This window comes from Cutaneotrichosporon cavernicola, assembly GCF_030864355.1.
Source record: "Cutaneotrichosporon cavernicola HIS019 DNA, chromosome: 1".
NCBI lineage: Eukaryota > Fungi > Basidiomycota > Tremellomycetes > Trichosporonales > Trichosporonaceae > Cutaneotrichosporon > Cutaneotrichosporon cavernicola.
In genome coordinates, this window is record NC_083393.1 from 924,369 (window position 1) to 937,858 (window position 13,490).

A 13,490-nucleotide genomic window follows, 5' to 3' on the forward strand; every position below is an offset into this window, starting at 1 on the left:
TAAGAACCGTAAGAGTCGGGGGTGACAAGTGGAGCGTCGGTGAGTGAAGAGAAGCTGTGCGGGTCAATAAAAGTCAGTCGCCCTGCACTTTGTAGAATTGTTTGGTGCGATTCTGTTTACTGATCTGTGCGCTCCATGCCATGTGCACTTTATGGACGCGGTCCGAGCGGACACGCTGCTTGGAGAGGATTGGAGACCAGCGATCCGTGCATCGATCAGAGATATGTAGATATGTAGTGACTGTAATCGCGTCTCTCACTTTTTTCAACATGATATCTCTTCATCCTCAGATGCACATTCCAAGGCTGACCTGAACCCCCCAGCCCTCAGATCCGAGACGGTTTTAAGGCCAACTCGGCCAGGGAGGATTGGGGTTGTGCCGGAACTGGAAAGCGTTATTGTAGGTCTTGCAGGTCTTGCAGGTCTTGCAGGTCTGACGGGGGTAAGGAGGGGGGTTTGACGGGTTTGACCTAACTTTGAGGTAAAGTATCGGACGGGTGGGACCATGGCGTTCGGGTTTCAGGGGAAAAGGGGAGATTGAAGCCTTGACAATACCCGTCACATGAGTATTGTTATCTCCTGTTTCTAAATCAAACTACTAGTTACCTTTCGTCTTTCACCCTTTCACCCTCAAAGACATGCTACCCATTATCATCCCTCACATCATCCCGCATCACCCAAGTCTCAAGCCACTGCCCGCGCCCGTTCAAGGTCATGCATGCCGCGTCACTCTTCGTAACGATGCACGAGGACAAGAAGAAGCTAGTCTTCTTGTTCCATCTACTGTACTGACGCATTGACCTCTCAACTCTCCAACCCTTGCTTGGCTTGAAGACAACCCCTCGCGTCTCTTCCTTCCTTTCACCTTGGAACGCCATTGCGCTTGGACCAACACTCTCTCAGCCAGCCAGCTCTCAGATCCACTAGGGCCGTAACCTCCAACGCGCTCTCATTAGCACCCACCCCTCCTCCGCACATACCCCGCGCTCGCTCAGACCACGCCTGTTGACAATGCCCCCGTACCCGTTCACTCAGCCTGGCCAGCAGGGCCAGCCGGTGTCCGGCCCACCGTCTTACTCGCGGCCTCTTCCACCTCAACAATCATACTCTTCGGCCAACTCACTCTCGATCAGACGCGATCCCCAACGTTCCACCCCAGTCACTCCTTCCCTTCGTTCTGGCGACTCCTACGCCTCTCACGCGCAGCCGAGCCACCGGCCACACCCCTCATCACCTACTTATCGATCTTCTCCTTCCCCTACCCCCGCCTACTCCTCACCCAACATGATGCCCTCAGGTGGCATCCAGCCCGGTGGATACTTCAACGGCCCCTTCTCCAGCACCCAACGACAGCAAGGAACGTACCCTCCAGGTAATGCCCCCTCGTACAATGAACAGGGTTACCACGACTACACGGCCGACTACCATAGCGGCCGGAACGATGACGACTTTGAGACCAAGAGCTACAACTCGCACTCGCACCTCAACAACTCTAAGGAGTATGGCGTCGGCTCAGTCGTTCCCAGCGTCAACTTTGCGCCTCCGGCCCCAATCGGGCGCGACCAGTATCCACCGTCACCGAGTCTCATGGGCTACCCGCCGCCTCCGGCCCCCCATTCGGTGAGCCAGCTGCCGACGACGCCGAGCTTCTCAGGCTCGAGCCACTGGCACAGTGTACGCAACCAGCTCCTGGCCCGCCGTGTCGTCAAGCAGATTCCGCTCTTCAACGGAAACCTTGTCATGGACGTGCCCGTGCCCAAGGGCGTCGTGCCCGCCAGCACGGGTGCCGTTGGTGCCGAGCCCGGCGAGATGGAGAAGTTGCGCTACAGCGCCGCGACCTGCGACCCAGACGACTTTACCCGCCGCAAATTCCACCTCCGCCAGTACCTGTACGGACGCAGGACCGAGCTGTTTGTGAGTCCTCAAAGTGCTGGGGCGGTGTGTGCGGTGGCGCCGAGACAGTGGGCGCATTCCTTTGCCCCCCTGTGCAGCCGAAGCCTCCTGCGCTTAACCTTGCCATTCGCATGTTCGCGCTTACGCAGATCGTAATGACCATGTACAATGAGGACTCGATCCTGCTGCTGCGCACGCTTAACGCGGTCATTAAAAACATTGCGCACCTGTGCTCGCGCACGCGGTCCAAGACGTGGGGCACGGGCTCGTGGCGCAAGGTGGTCGTGTGCATCGTCGCCGACGGTCGTAACAAGTGTGATGCGCGTGTCCTCAAGGTCCTGCAGCTCATGGGCGTGTACGCCGAGGGTGTCGCCAAGGACACAGTCGCCGGCAAGGAGGTGCAAGCCCACATCTACGAGTACACCACGCAGGTCGTCGTCAGCGAGACGGGCGAGGTCGGCTTTGGTGCAGTGCCGGTCCAGGTCATCTTCTGCCTCAAAGAGTAGGTGTGAGCTCGAGGTCTCTGACTCCAGATCAAACAAGAAGAAGCTCAACTCGCACCGCTGGTTCTTCAACGCCTTCGGACCGCAGGTCAAGCCTAACGTGAGCTGCTGGTCTGAGAACACAGCTGACGACAGGTCTGCGCACTCCTCGACGTCGGCACCAAGCCCTCTGGCACGAGTCTGTACGAGCTGTACAAGTGCTTTGAGAAGCACCCCAACGTCGGAGGTGCGTGTGGTGAGATTTACGCCGACTCGGGCAAGTGGGGCCGGTACCTGCTCAATCCGATCGTCGCGGGCCAGAACTTTGAGTACAAGATGTCCAACATTCTCGACAAGCCGTTCGAGTCAGTCTTCGGTTTCATCTCAGTGCTGCCCGGAGCCTTCTCGGCGTACCGGTACGCGGCGGTGGCTAACCACCCGGACGGCACTGGCCCGCTCGCATCCTACTTCCACGGTGAGAAGATGAACGAGCCTGGCGTCGAGGCATCCATCTTCGACCGCAACATGTTCCTCGCTGAGGACCGTATCCTCGCCTTTGAGATTGTCACGAAGAAGAACGCAAAATGGCGCCTGCAATACGTCAAGAGCGCCAAAGCCGGAACCGATGTGCCCTCTGGTGTGCCCGAGTTCATTTCGCAACGTCGTCGCTGGCTCAACGGTTCCATCTTCGCCTCCTTCTACGCGCTTTACTCGTTCTGGCGCGTGTGGACTTCGGGACACAACATCATCCGCAAGTTTGCGCTCATGATCCTCACGTTCTACAACTTTGTCAACCTCCTCTTCAACTGGCTTTCGATCTCGTCGTACTACCTCGCCTTCTACTTCCTTCTCCAGTCGTCCGTCTCATCGCCCACCGACCCGTTCGGCGGTGCGGGCGACGAGATCTTCCAGGTCTTCAACAAGGTGTACATTGGTATCCTGTGAGCTCCCCCAGCATGAGAGAGCTGACAGCAGCTTCATCGTCCTCATTTGTTCGCTCGGTAACCGCCCGCAGGGTTCGCGGTTCATGTACACTGCCTGGTGCGTCGTGCTCCGGCAAAGCTGACACCAGCATTATCCTCTTCGCCGTGTGCCAGGGTATCCTGCTCTACTGTGCCGGCTTTACAGTGTACCAGACTGTCCCGCACACCGCTGAGGGCTGGACAAACCTGAGCGAGCTTTTTTCGAACCGCACGTTCCTCGACCTCGCCATGTCGCTCCTGGCGACGTACGGTCTTTATCTCATTTCGTCGCTCATGTACCTCGAGCCGTGGCACATGTTCACGTCTTTCATCCAGTACCTCTTCCTGCTCCCATCATACGTCAACATTCTGCTCATCTACGCCTTCTGCAACTTGCACGACGTGTCGTGGGGTACCAAGGGTGACAACGGTTCGGCCAAGGATCTCGGTCAGGCCAAGAAGGTCAAGAACGACGATGGCGAGGAGGCGCTCGAGGTCGCCCTCCCCACACGCCAGGAGGACGTCGAGGCGCTCTGGCAGCAGGCGCGTGCTGAGATCCGCATCCCGCCAAAGGAGGTCAAGGAGAAGCGTGACGCGACGACCAAGCGGTCAGACTGTGAGTAAAGTCGAGCCTGCGCGGTTGCGCATGCACTGTCACCCCCTCTATTTGCACTGACGCCCAGCCGACCGCAACTTCCGTACAAACGTCGTCCTCCTCTTCCTCGGCAGCAACATGATCATTATCCTCCTCTTCACGTCCTCGGTCTTCACCGGCTGGATCAGCCAGCACTTTGCCGAAACCACCTCGGGCGCCTTCAACCCCTACCTTACAGTCATCTTCTACGCCGTCCTTTTCCTCAGTGCGATGCGCTTCCTCGGCTGCACGCTGTACCTCATATTCCGCATCTTTGGATTCTAGCTCGACATGGGCCTGGTGCCTTTCCCTATATCCAATCATTGTACCAGTGTAATGCATGCGTGGCGCGCACGTACTTGAAATTTCGGTTACAGGTTACTTTGGGTCGTGAGCAACGACCTCGATCTCGACACGCATGTCGTCCTGGCCGAGCCTGGAGACGCCAACACAGGTCCACAGCGGCTTGTGGTTTGGCATCCACTTGCGCATGTTGCGTACCATGGCTTCCAGGGCTTCGTTGTTGAGTGGGACGTGGTACGAATTGATGCGGTAGACCTGGGTAAGCACGAGGGCGTGAGGGCGAGAGGGGAGAGGGGAGAGGGCGTAAGGGACAGTGGTTGAGTGAGGACTTGGAAGAGGGCGGGGGGTTGGAAACGACTACAGCACGGTTCAGATTGCGTTTCTGACCTGTGCGGAGGTGCGGTGCCAATTATCCATGGTGGGCAGAAACGCAAAAAAGGCGTGGTTTGGCGCGGTTCAATTCTACTCAACCACCCGACACAACACTCACCTGCTCCCACCCCTTGCTGCCCGCGGTGGTCAGCGCAAGCTGGACGACCTCGAACGCCTGGTCAATCTGCTTGTTGATTTCCCTGTAGATCTCGCCTGTTTCGGGGTTCCAGCCGCCCATGCCAGAGAGTTCGACGCGGTCGCCGATGCGTACAGCCGACGAATAGTTGAATCTGCGCGCGTGCTCCTCGCCCGTACCGGGGTATACGCTGTATTCGAGGTGGGACATGGTTGATGATGATGATGATGATGATGATGGTTTTGGAGACTGGACCGTGTAGATATTGTCTTCTGGCAGAGTTGGATGACCTCATAGGCGGCATGAATCAGCATCCAGTATCGGGCCGATGGGCGGGTATCTACCACGAGCCGTCTTGGCGCCATCAAACCACGTCTATTGGTACAGTACTATTGAGCATCCAGGATATATTACATACACAGCAAGCTACAAAGACAAATTACTGGTGTGGTATAGGCATAGGTGGGATAGGAGAAGGTGGCATGGGGAGCGGGCGTGAGGAAGGTGAAGGAGAGGTGATGACCTCGGTTTGGTTAAGCACCGCCGTGAAGCGGTCCATCGCATCCTGCACCTGTTGGGGGTACATTTCCTTGGAGACGTTGTTCTTCTTCATGCGCTTCAAGAAGAACTCGATGATTTCTCTGGTGTCTTCCTGAACTTGAACGCTTTCGTTCTTCAGATCAGCCAGGACCATTTGGGCTTTGGACACGTCGCCCTTGAGAGTGTCGACGAATTCGCGGGTGTGGTCTGAAGTCAGCATGGGCTTGGGGACGGGTAGAGGGATCGACTCACTCTCAAGCCTGATGTTCGTTGCCTTCTCCATCGCCTCGATGAAGTTGAGTCTCTCGCCGCTTATCGACTGGTGGAGATCCAAGCCCAAGGCTTGTAGAGCGTCCATCGAGTCGATGAGGTACTTCTTGAACATCGCCTCGTTGGACTCCAGGAGCTTGGCGTCGCGTGCCAACAACTCGTCATAGCGCGATTCCAGATGGTCGAAGACGGCGCCCTGCTTCGCGACGACGGCGGCGACATATTCGTTCATCTTGCCCAGGTCTGTTGTCAGAGAAGCAAGGAGGGGAGGGGTATACGTACATTCGTTCATCTGGGCCCGGTCCTTCAGCGCCGTCTCCTGGGCCGCGGTCTGGTCCACAGCCATCTTGGAGACCACTGCCATGAGCTCAGCGAACTGCTCGGCTGTCACGGCAGGGGGCGGTGGCGGTGCGGGCTCCTTCGGTGCGTCCTCCTTGGCCTCAGGCTCTGCCGGTGTGTCCTTCGGGGCGTCTTTCGAGGAATCCTTGTCGTCGGTCGCGGGAGTGTCCTTCGACTCGTCGTTGGGCGCATTCTCTGGCGCGTCCTTGGGGGGGTCCTTCGACTCGTCCTTGGGAGCGTCCTTGGAGGCGTCCTTGCTCTCCGTGACAACAGCAGCCTTCTCCTTCGCCGCCCCCTCGGCCTCGGCCTTGGCCTTCTCTGCAGCCTCAGCCCTTGCGGTGGCTTCGGCTGCCAGCTTCTCCGCAGCCTTGGCCTTCTCTTCGGCCTCGTAAACCAGCCTCGACTCCCCAAACGCCTTAGCCTCGTCCGTTTGCTCCATCTTGGCCAAGACGGCTTGGGCGCCCGCGGTTCCCGCGCCTACTGCGAGTGCCTGCTGCGAAGCCGTCAAGTGATTGACCTGTTCAGACAAGAAGTCGATGTTGTCCTTGATGTTCTCGAGCTGAGCCATAATGGCGTTGTCAGTCGGCTCGCTGGGGCCAGATTCCACGGCCTTATCGGCCTCAGTCGTCTCGGCAGCCTGGTCGAAGGTCTTCGATTCGGGTTCGGAAGTCTCGTCTGCCGTACCCACAGTTGCAACGTCGTTGGTGATGGACTCCTCGGCCTTGCCATCGTCGGTGACTTCTTCAGGCTGGGGCGGTCGCCCCCTGTCGGCGCCAACCTCGTCCTTCTCAACCTCCTTCGCCGGGTCCCCTCCCGACTGGCTCGCGTGGACGGCATTAAGCGTCATCGTGGTGGCTGCAACGCCCGTAATCAACTCGCCAAGCTGCGCCTGGATCCGCGCAATCTGCTCTTGAAAGTCGGGCGGGATCGAAGCATGCACAGACCGCACGCCCTCATCAAGAGCGATGAGGCGCTGCTGCACGTCCGCAGCGCTCGACGCCTGTTGCCCGGCGCTCTCGTTCATGAGCGTGTTTAAGATGCGCATCTGGTCAGCCGCAGCGGCGTGGTTGGCGTTCAGGGTGGTGAGGACTGGATCGGGACCACCGAGGTTGGGGTCGAGGTCGGCTCCCCTGGCCGCATCCTTCTCGGCTTTCTCGGCGGCCTGTGCTGCCTCGCACGCCTCGACCTCAGCCGTGTGCTCTCCGTGCCGCTTGGTTTCATCGTCGGCCTTCGACGCGTCGGTCGTAGCGTCAAGAGACGTCTCGTCTTGACCAATATCCTTATCGTTGGGTTGGGGTTCAGCCTCGGCGTAGGTAGCCAGCAAGCCCGCGATCGACTCCCTCGGTTCAGTCGCGGTCGAGAGGCAGGAGACGGCGTGATCACGCCTAGACTCCTGTGCTTCAAGCAGCTGGGTGTTGGGCTGCTCAGAAGGGCAGTCAGGATCGGGGTTGGTGACGGTGAGCGTGCGCCGCCACGTGATCGTTGACGAGGCATACAATGACGCGGTAGGGTCCTTCCGACGGCGAGACTGAGGTGCGGACTTTGAAGGTAACGTCAAATCGCGGAGCCGGGCGCTCCGATCTCCTAAGCGAGTAGCAGCTGGGGATGCCGAAGAGAGCGCAACGCCGTGTGGGAGCTTGGGGGAGCTGGGAGACTGGGGATTGCTCAGAGGTTGCGAGAGTGCACAGCCAGCTACAGGAAGCGAATGGGTGGGCGAGAGGGGCTTGTCATCCTTATGGGGAAGGGGCTTGTCTTGCAATGCGGGCCGCACCTTATCTTTTGTCGCGGCGACCGGCAGAAACATGGGTGTAGCGGCGACAGGTGAGGCCGCGGCCCGACTGAGCGCTTCAATTCTATCGCGGACAGACGTCGCAGGCCCAACGGAGGCGGCGCTGGCTGGCCGCTTCGGGGGCGCGAGCGTGGCGGCCAGGTTGGGTGGGGCGAGGTCGTCCTCGCTCTTCGCACTCACAGAGCTCTTGTCTTTCGAGATATCCGAGCACGCGGCGGACTCAAGCAGTGCGGCCGACGTGGTTGGGCGAGCTACGGGCGCGTGAATTGGAGTAGCGATGGACGGCGGCTTGGGCGACTTGGACGTCGACAGCGGAGAAAAAACAGAGGTAGACTTTGTTGTCGAGAGGGGCGACTTCGCAACAACTGGCGTCTTGGGAGTCGCATTGGGCTTCGGAGTGGCCTCGAACTTCTCCATCGCGGCCGCGATTCGCGTATTCAGCCGTTTGGGCCTAGGTGACGTGGGGAGCTCATCCGTAGCCTTGAGGACGGCAGGGAGCTCGCGCGGTTGGGACACGGAGGGCAGTTCCTGCTGGACGACAGGCACGGGTACAGGGGGCTCGATAGGCAGATCGACCGGCTTGACAACATCGGGAACGGCGTCGGGGCCGGGAGGCGTCACTGAGTCGGCAATATTGAGCGATTCTGCCTCCTTCCTGGCCTCCCCGTCGATGTATTTCGGCACCGCTTTTCTAGCCGGGGACCGCGGCCCAAACCGGACTTCCTGGAGGGCTTGCGGCAGCGCCAATCTCGCATCCAGCGCCGCGAGGTCGATACCCATGGCACTGCGGGCGGGGCGAATCTGGCTGGCGCTGCGTGACGGGTTCAGGTCGCTTGGATCGTAGTCGTCCACCCCGGTCAACTTCAGGCTACCTGACCTCGATACGTCCATTTCTGGAGGCGGAGTGTCATGAGCCGGTTGCCAGATCCGGATGCGGTCCGCCATGCTGGTGCCGAGTGGGTCGATCAGCTGAACCGAAGCCACGCGCAAGGGTGTTCCGGACTCGGGGCGAAGTCTGCCAGGCGCATCACGATCCTTGGGAAGAGGCTGTGAGTGATCGTAGGGGGGGCCAGTCACCGGCGACCCCAGGCCCACAGTTGCCCCAGTGGTCCCGGTATGCTGGGTCTGTGTCGCCCCGCTGTTCTGGGTGCGCTGGGTCGTACCACTCTCCTTCCTCTTCTGGAGTTTGAGGGGTAGAGTCGGCTTGATCTCTGGTGAGAACGCCGCCATGCGGTCCGTGATGAGCATAGAGCGCGGGCGCGACTTTGGAGGCGGCGTGGGCGGCACGTCGACCTCCTCGGCCATACTCTCGAGCGCAGCCGCACTCAAACCTGTGTCCTGGTTACGTATCGGCGAAGGCTGAAGTGGTTGCATGCGCGGGTTGTTGTCCGGCGCGGTGTTCCAACTACTCGGTTCGGACGTGCTCCCAACCCACGTGTCGCCAAACTTTGCGACCTCGTCGAGCTGGCCCATACGCAGGGAGCCGTCATGGTAGCTCTTCAGGGATGGTGAAAGAGTACCAAAGCCATGGAGCACATTGTTGATAGCCGTTATCCATCCCGAGGATGAGGGGAAGTCCACTGCTAAGTAACGCCTTGCGCCATGTATGAACTCGAGCATGATGATGTCGCCTTGTTCGGGGAGAGGAGGAAGACCAAGGCGCGCGACTTCGGCGACCAGGAGGGGGCGCACATCGGTGCACGAACGCATGGGAAGTTCCTCATCGCTCCTCGCAGTATTTGGGCGAGTCGCGCCGTAAGGATCCCCCACGAGGACGGGCGCGGAGGCCAGCTTGAGGTGGGTCCTTGAGAGGCTGGCCCACGCTGTCATCCAATCGCCATGGCGGGTGCGGTCCGGCAACGTCGGGAGCCAGAGAACACCACCGGTGTGCATCTCATCCTCCGCCATCTCGTCGTCACCCATCCTGTCGAGCACTGGTGGATCAAGAGGGCGGCGGAACCACTCGTCGTCCAGGCGCTTGTGTGGGCGGTCGCCGTGCATCCCGACACCGACACTCGCCGTTCCCCATCCCGTAGGCTCGTCCTTCTCCTTGTGCCCAATCCGGCGGAAGCTCGAGAACGCATTCTTGATGTCCTTAAGTGGGTGACGGAGGGAGATTCTCTCTCTACCCGGGCTTTTTGGGCTGTCAACCTCGCTCTGGTGTTCCTGCATGGCGAAGAGCCAGGTGGGAGAGAGGCCCTTGCTCGGACTGCGTTCCTTGATGGGACTGCCGTTCGGAGTTACTCTCTGACTACGGGGGTTGCCGTTCGTACCGGCAGAGGGTCCAGACCGAGCGGTTGCCAGTTGCGGCCACGGCTTGGTGGCACTCGCTGGGATCTGGGTTGCGGTCGGAATTGGAAGGGGCTTGCTCTCTTTCTCAGCGAGATACTTCTGGCTGATCCGCCGGTGCGATGGCGAGTAGTCACGGGGCTCGGGATACAAGGGCCCAGGAGCACTCTGGGGCATTGGCAAGGGACGAACTTGCCTCGTCGGCGTGACCGATGCCGGAGCATGGCTCTCCCACGCCTCAACCATGCGGCGTGTTGCGCCGGAGTTCGCGACATTGGACACCGGCACACGAGTCAGACGCATCGACTGCGGCGTCTCTGGGGTTTGAGGGAGGGCGCGTGGTACTGGCTGAGGATCGAGTTCCGGCTCGGATTTGGGAGCTCCCCAGGACGCAGCGAGAGGCGACGGAGCGCGAGGCGAATGTGGGAGGGCAGGAGAGAGCGATGGTGGTAGACAGAGACTCGGTCCTGATGTTGGGCGTGAGGAGGACGGCCCCTCTGGTTGCGAATACTGGTACACCCCTTGTGATCCTGGCGACGGAAGGCGCGGAGGACCACCGGGAGAATGTGGCCGCCGCTGTGGGCCGCCTGGTGTCGGAGAAGGAGGAAAGCGCTGCCGAATATCTGGGGATGGGATGCGCTGCAGGTTGTAGGCTGGCGCCGTCGACCGTGGCAAACGCATTGGTGAACCAGGGCGGTCGGGGTTGGATGGGAAGCGGAGCGGGGAGCTGCTGCGGCCCGAAAGGGCAGACGGCGGACGGCCAAGGCTAATTCCGAGTCCGATATCCTGCGACGCACGGGAACGTGTACTCTGTACGCGGCTCAACTCTGCCACGTACGGCTCGTCGTCGGCGTACAGTGGATCGACATTACTGCCAACGGCACTTTCGTAGTTGTTGCCATTTGACTCGTAATCAATTGACTCGTAATTGAATTGGTCGTCTTTAAAATTGGGCCTGCTAGTGTGGTACTCGCCAGCGTTGTTGTACTGCACTGCTTCGGAGTAGATGCTTGGGTCGTATCCTGTGCTACCGCTACCGCTACCGCCACTGGCGGATGCAGTGTAGTAGGAGCCCGGTTGCGAGACGATCTGAGCGGGGAGGGGGGAGGTAGGGGGCGGTGCAAGCCCCACACTTTCTGCGGCTTCCTGGATGCCATGGAGGGAATGAAAGCTGGTGGGCCTCTTGAAGTTGTGGTCTTGTTCCGAGGGCAAGGTGAGGGCCGTACTCCCGCTGTGCGAGTGGAGACCTAATTGGTCGCTATGGGGAGGAGAGGCGGGAGAAAGGGAGGAGCACAGGGGAGAGGCAGATTCACGCCCAGTGTTCGAAAGAGGGAGGGCCATCGTGCGCTCGGACGTGGCTGACGCGATGTGATGGGGGTGGATGTCTGTGCGGATGTGTGTAGGTGGATGGCGCAAGCGTGATCAAAGCAGCGCAGGGGACAGAGTGGTTGTGCGAAGTAGGAGTAGTTTTAACGTTGAGGATATGGTGGATGGTAGATGGTAGATGGTGGATGGTAGATGGTAGATGGTGGATGGTAGATGGTAGATGGTAGATGGTAGATGGTAGATGGTACAGATGAGATTGAAGATGAGAGATGAAGGGGGTTGAATGTTGTTGTCATTCTCATTTCCTTCTGCCAATAGCAAGGAAGTCTAGTCAACCTCTAGTGGAACCTTCCAAATGCGGCAAACATCCTGTCAGCCGTCAGGGTCAGGTTGTTGGGTGACTCAAAAGTCAGTCGCGCCTACTGACATTGAATACTTTATATGAGCCCCGATAATGTCGCGTGCGTAAATGCTCCCATTATAGCGGCTGTTACTCTACCTACGAACTTGGGTCAGTTTAGGGCGTCTCAGTTGTGGACTGTTGCAATTCACTGTTGCAATTCATGCAACAGTCCACAAGTCCACAAGCCACAACAAGCCGCAAGGCCAAGGCTGTGCACGTTCTCGCCACCCAAGGAATGGTACTGATACATGTACATAGAATACAGTCTAGAGGATCTCGATAACCTCGGTGCCAGGTGGTGGCCCGTTCAACGTCGACGCGCCATTCGTCGGGGGGCGCTCCCTCCTCTGCCTCGGTGCAACCACTGTGTTTGGAAGCGGGATGGGCTCGACGTTTGCCGCGAGCTCTTTGAGCGTAGCCCACGCGCTGCGCGGGAACTTGGTCTTACACATCTGGCACACAGGCTTTGGCTGGCAGAAGACTGCCATCAGCAACGTCAACGTCTCAAGATATCAGCCGCACGTACTACTCAGACACACGCTGCACACGAAGCCGATGTCGACGACGTCCTGGTGACAGAAGCAGACGGCACGGAAGTCGACCGCATCCTGTGGCGGTTGCGTAAACGGCCGCTTTCGCAGCGAATGTGGCGGGAGATACAACGACTAATGTCAGCTTCTGTGTGATAGTGTTAGCTAACGTGTAGGTACTGGAGAATGCCGCCTCGTCCGTTCCATCGCCAGTAAATGCCACCCGTCAAGTGCGCCGCCTGCTGAAGGAAGATTGGAGGCGCCGTCTTTGTGCTCTCCGGCGGCAGGGTGAGGACGTCGATCGGGATTTTCTGCTGTCAGCTTCATGGTACAGTTAAGCTCACAGCCTTCTGTGCGGCAAAGACGCAGTTCATCAGACCAACGTAGCCGCGTTGTCCGCCACTCCCGCCAGACGCCTTGGCTGTCTTGCCATTCAGCGCAGCCGCGTCCTCTGCTCCTCCTGGTGTTGCGTTCAGCACCAGGATACGCGATTCAGGTAGCTCTGGATTCGAGGATTTCCCCTCGTCTGCGATGGCCATCCCGGTGGGGTGTGTCTCAGGCGGACGCCGGCGGCTGATGTAACACAGAGCCTTGGTTAATGCCGAAACGAGGGCCGGTGGGTCTGTCGTCAGCTATATCAGCAGAGAACAACTTACCATTCAGCCCCTTTCCATCTGCCTCCTCCAGGCGCTGCTGCTCTGCAGAAAATACCGCCTTGAGCTGCTCCTGGAACCGCGTATCCAGTAACTGGAAGGGGCGGTAGAAGTTGGGCCGCAGCCTGGACGGCTCCTCGTCAGGTTGGGGATACAACAATACCGCCTTTCCCGCCGTCGCACTGTACACGGCTACTTCGTTACCCCATCGGCTCGCGAGGTGCGCATTCAGAAACACCATGAGGTTGGTGGCGAACTCTGCCAGAGTCAGCGGCGCGATGGGCGCCTTCTCCTTCTCAGGGCCGCCTGGTGAGCTTGGAACGGGCCGGAGGTTGGAGAGGAGCGACCAAGCGAGGGGATGCAGGTCAACAACGGCGATCAGGAGCGCCGGAGGAGTCGACGTCGGCCACGGGCGCGTATGCGCTGTTGTCGCAACTTGCGGCATGGCGAGAAAGAAGGTTGGAACACCATGAGTTGGCTTTGATGTCAACTTGACCACCGTCATTCGGTGGAGGTTTGCCTTACGTGGCATTCAATTTCGCCACCCGGGAGATCAGAAATCGGAAGCA

At 59.3% G+C, this 13,490-nt stretch overlaps 4 protein-coding genes across 4 annotated transcripts; 1 reads left to right on the top strand and 3 right to left on the bottom strand.

Moving 5' to 3' along the window:
* Window positions 1-1,284: 1,284 nt before the first annotated feature.
* On the top strand, window positions 1,285-4,256 carry CcaverHIS019_0103480 (uncharacterized protein; the record flags this gene model as incomplete). Its single annotated transcript, XM_060599322.1, has 7 exons — window positions 1,285-1,914; window positions 2,043-2,395; window positions 2,427-2,496; window positions 2,532-3,316; window positions 3,351-3,416; window positions 3,448-3,953; window positions 4,021-4,256. The coding sequence occupies 7 exons, from the start codon at window positions 1,285-1,287 to the stop codon at window positions 4,254-4,256; spliced, it is 2,646 nt and encodes an 881-aa protein (XP_060452896.1).
* A 93-nt stretch (window positions 4,257-4,349) lies between these two features.
* On the bottom strand, window positions 4,350-4,992 carry CcaverHIS019_0103490 (uncharacterized protein; the record flags this gene model as incomplete). The annotated part of the gene is made up of 2 exons (XM_060599333.1): window positions 4,350-4,529; window positions 4,765-4,992. The coding sequence occupies 2 exons, from the start codon at window positions 4,990-4,992 to the stop codon at window positions 4,350-4,352; spliced, it is 408 nt and encodes a 135-aa protein (XP_060452897.1).
* Window positions 4,993-5,221: 229 nt separating this feature from the next.
* On the bottom strand, window positions 5,222-11,350 carry CcaverHIS019_0103500 (uncharacterized protein; the record flags this gene model as incomplete). Its single annotated transcript, XM_060599345.1, has 3 exons — window positions 5,222-5,529; window positions 5,575-5,835; window positions 5,875-11,350. The coding sequence occupies 3 exons, from the start codon at window positions 11,348-11,350 to the stop codon at window positions 5,222-5,224; spliced, it is 6,045 nt and encodes a 2,014-aa protein (XP_060452898.1).
* Window positions 11,351-12,004: 654 nt separating this feature from the next.
* TFB4 (uncharacterized protein) lies at window positions 12,005-13,366 on the bottom strand (the record flags this gene model as incomplete). Its single annotated transcript, XM_060599356.1, has 5 exons — window positions 12,005-12,219; window positions 12,265-12,403; window positions 12,439-12,579; window positions 12,613-12,890; window positions 12,925-13,366. 5 exons carry the CDS (start codon window positions 13,364-13,366, stop codon window positions 12,005-12,007), a joined length of 1,215 nt encoding a protein of 404 aa, XP_060452899.1.
* Between the last annotated feature and the right edge of the window lie 124 nt (window positions 13,367-13,490).